Below are 2752 nucleotides of genomic sequence, written 5' to 3'. Positions count from 1 at the left end.
TTGGCGCCAGGAGTGGGAGACAAGACCAGGGCAAAGAAAATGGCCAGGCGGAGACAGTGTGCGGTAGAGGTAGGATGGGGGAAAGGGCCAGGGGCCAGGGAGGAGGAGGGGTCGGCGCAGGGTATGGGAGGACCGGTCGGGGTGATGGGAGGACGGGGGAGTAAAGTGGTGGGGGCGTGGACCGGCTGGGCCGGAATGGGTGTGGAAGGGTCCAGCGGTGTTTGGGGCCAGGGATACAGGCCTGGTCGGGAGGCTCAGGTAAGGCCCCAGGTTGTAGAGGCTCTGAATGGGGACAGGGTGGACTTGTGGCCAGTGACAGCGGGAATGGGGTGAGCAGGGGCCGGGGGTGGAGGGTTGAGAGGGAGGACCTCGGCAGGGCCTGGGGTGCAGATAGGGGGCGGAGGCAGTCCCTGTCCCTGTGCCAAGGTGGCCTAGAGACCCAGGGCACAGGTGGATTCTGCTTCTGGGTCGTTGGAGTGTAAGTGACAGACCCTGAGAGGGGCAGAAGGTTTCTAGCTTGGTTAATCTATCCAAAATTAACATGTGAGTCCAATGTAAGTGTGGAGGGGTTAGTGACGATCTCTGCTAAGTTTCCACGCTCAGGCGGCCTTGGGCCTGCACCTGCCTGCCGGGTCTGGGCCAGGACTAGCTGCAGCCCCAGCGGCTGGCATTCACTGACCTGCCCTCAGCTGCTCACTTGCAGGCTCAGAACCAAATTCACTGTCCTTTTTTTCCCCCCCGAGGAAACTTAACAGGCACAAGCTAGGAGTCACGTGAACACGTGTAGAGAGCCTCTCTGCACACAGCCCCAGTCGCTTCTCTGAGGCGTTAGAATTATCAAGAGATACATCTCACTAACGTTGGCAGGTGGAGGTCACAGGGAATCGGTGATGTTGGGGGCGTGGCTCTCTGTGATGCACCCCCTCTTGTGTTAGGAGTCAGATTCTCCCAGGAAGGCTGATGCAGGCGGAGCTGGGCATTCCTTCCTGTTTGTGCACGAGTCGATCTGTTGTCAGCCTGGGTTTCTCAGCAGCACAGAAGCGGGCTGGGTTTTCCTTAGTAGCGCCTCGTGGACACCTGCCTGGGTATTTGATGGCAGAGGGTTTTGTTACTGAACTTGGGTTTTAAACCCAGCCTTGCTCGTCTTGGACAGAGCTTCCGGGCATGAGCTCCGGGCCAGGCCGCCTGGGCTGCAGAGGCCCTGGACATTCGCTGCATCCTGACTGGCCGACAGCAGACTGCACTGGTGTCTGCAGATGCTGCCAGATCTGATTTTGACCAAAAACTGTGTCCGTGTTTTCTAGGCCATCTTAGCAGCTCAGAGACGAGGAGAGGACGTGGAGACTTCCAAGAAATGTAAGTAGTTGTGCTTCACATGAAACAGGAGTGCGCTGTCAGATTCTGGCTGCCACAGGCGTCGGCACACCCGCCGTGCCCCCGGGGGTGTCGGGATGGCTGCCGGCAGCTGGAACCAGGCTGGGATCTTAGCGGAACAGCCCTGCTGTGTGTAGTCAGGAGGGAACTGACCAGAAGATTCGGTACCCCCTGCTCTTAAGCCTGTGGGGTTCCCTGTGTTTTGGATGCCTGGGTTCCCAGGTCACTCTGGCACAGGGTGCCTGTTGGGCCTGGTTCCCGTTCTGAAATGGTTTTCTTTTGGGTTCGTGGCAAACCCTGTGCTGTGCTTTTGCCTCATCCCGGTCCAGGGGCCGCTGGCCAGAACAAGCAGCATTCGATCACCAAGAACACGGCCAAGCTGGACCGGGAGACTGAGGAGCTGCACCATGACCGCGTGACCCTGGAGGTGGGCAAGGTGATCCAGCAGGGCCGGCAGAGCAAGGGGCTGACTCAGAAGGACTTGGCGACGGTGAGCATGGCGGGTCCCTTCCTCCCAGGCTGCGGTCGGGCAGGTGGGAGGTCCGTGTTCAGAAGGTGCTGCCGCTCAGCTTGGGGAGGCTTCCGGGTGCCCTTGACCCTGGCATTCTCTGGGGAAGCCGTATCAGGCCAGCTGTCACTTCCTCTTGGGTAGATGTGGCCTCCTTCGTGCGTAGACCCCAGAGCCTCCGAGGGCTGCTATGCAGTAAGGCCCTTGGCCCATGTGTTGTCCCAGCACGTGCTGCTTGTTGGTGACTCCCTTGGCTGTGTGCTAGTTTGGGAGTCTCTTCTTATTGAACTGTCGTGCACAAAATACATCTCTTTAGAAAATCAATGAAAAGCCGCAGGTCATCGCAGACTACGAGAGTGGACGGGCCATTCCTAATAACCAGGTTCTGGGCAAAATTGAGAGAGCTATTGGTGAGTGTCCTCTGGTTCTTTATGGGGTCTCCGCTGCTGCTCCCTGACCGGGTGCAGGGCAGCTACCGAGCACAGGAAGGCCCCTGAGGTTGCAGAATTCTCCAGACCGTTAAGAAACTCCTGAGTGCATTGTCTGAGTGTCGTCTGCTCCCCCACCCTGGCTCTCACATTTCCTCTATCCCTGCTTGGTTGGTGGCCGGCGCCCTCCAAGCCCATGGACAGAGGGCTCCGTGGCCCTCCTGTTCAGGCACCGTTGTCCTCCCCTGGCGTCAGTGTGGCACCCAGCACGTGGAGCTCCCAGAGCACTGGAGCCCTAGTTCTGGGAGGGGACAGCTGCCCTCTACCCTGGAAGGTTAGCAGGTGCACAGACAGTGGGGTGAGCCCAGCCAGGACTGGGGGGGCAGCCCTCAGCCTCCCTGCTCTCCCTGCCTCTCCTCCCTGTGGAGGAACGGGGCTGGTG

General features: G+C 59.5%; 1 protein-coding gene across 1 annotated transcript in view; it reads left to right on the top strand.

Moving 5' to 3' along the window:
- The window catches only part of EDF1 (endothelial differentiation related factor 1), a 10128-nt gene extending 7396 nt beyond the window's left edge, over positions 1-2732 (top strand). The window contains exons 5-7 of the mRNA XM_034663761.1: positions 1305-1356; positions 1704-1864; positions 2199-2732. Coding sequence (XP_034519652.1) covers positions 1305-1356; positions 1704-1864; positions 2199-2339 — 354 coding nt within the window. The 3' untranslated portion in view covers positions 2340-2732. The remainder of the gene's footprint in view (positions 1-1304; positions 1357-1703; positions 1865-2198) is intronic.
- Positions 2733-2752: the final 20 nt, after the last annotated feature.

This window comes from Ailuropoda melanoleuca, chromosome 7 (assembly GCF_002007445.2).
Source record: "Ailuropoda melanoleuca isolate Jingjing chromosome 7, ASM200744v2, whole genome shotgun sequence".
NCBI lineage: Eukaryota > Metazoa > Chordata > Mammalia > Carnivora > Ursidae > Ailuropoda > Ailuropoda melanoleuca.
Note: the sequence above shows the minus strand (reverse complement) of the source record. Positions and strands in the feature narration are given on the sequence as shown.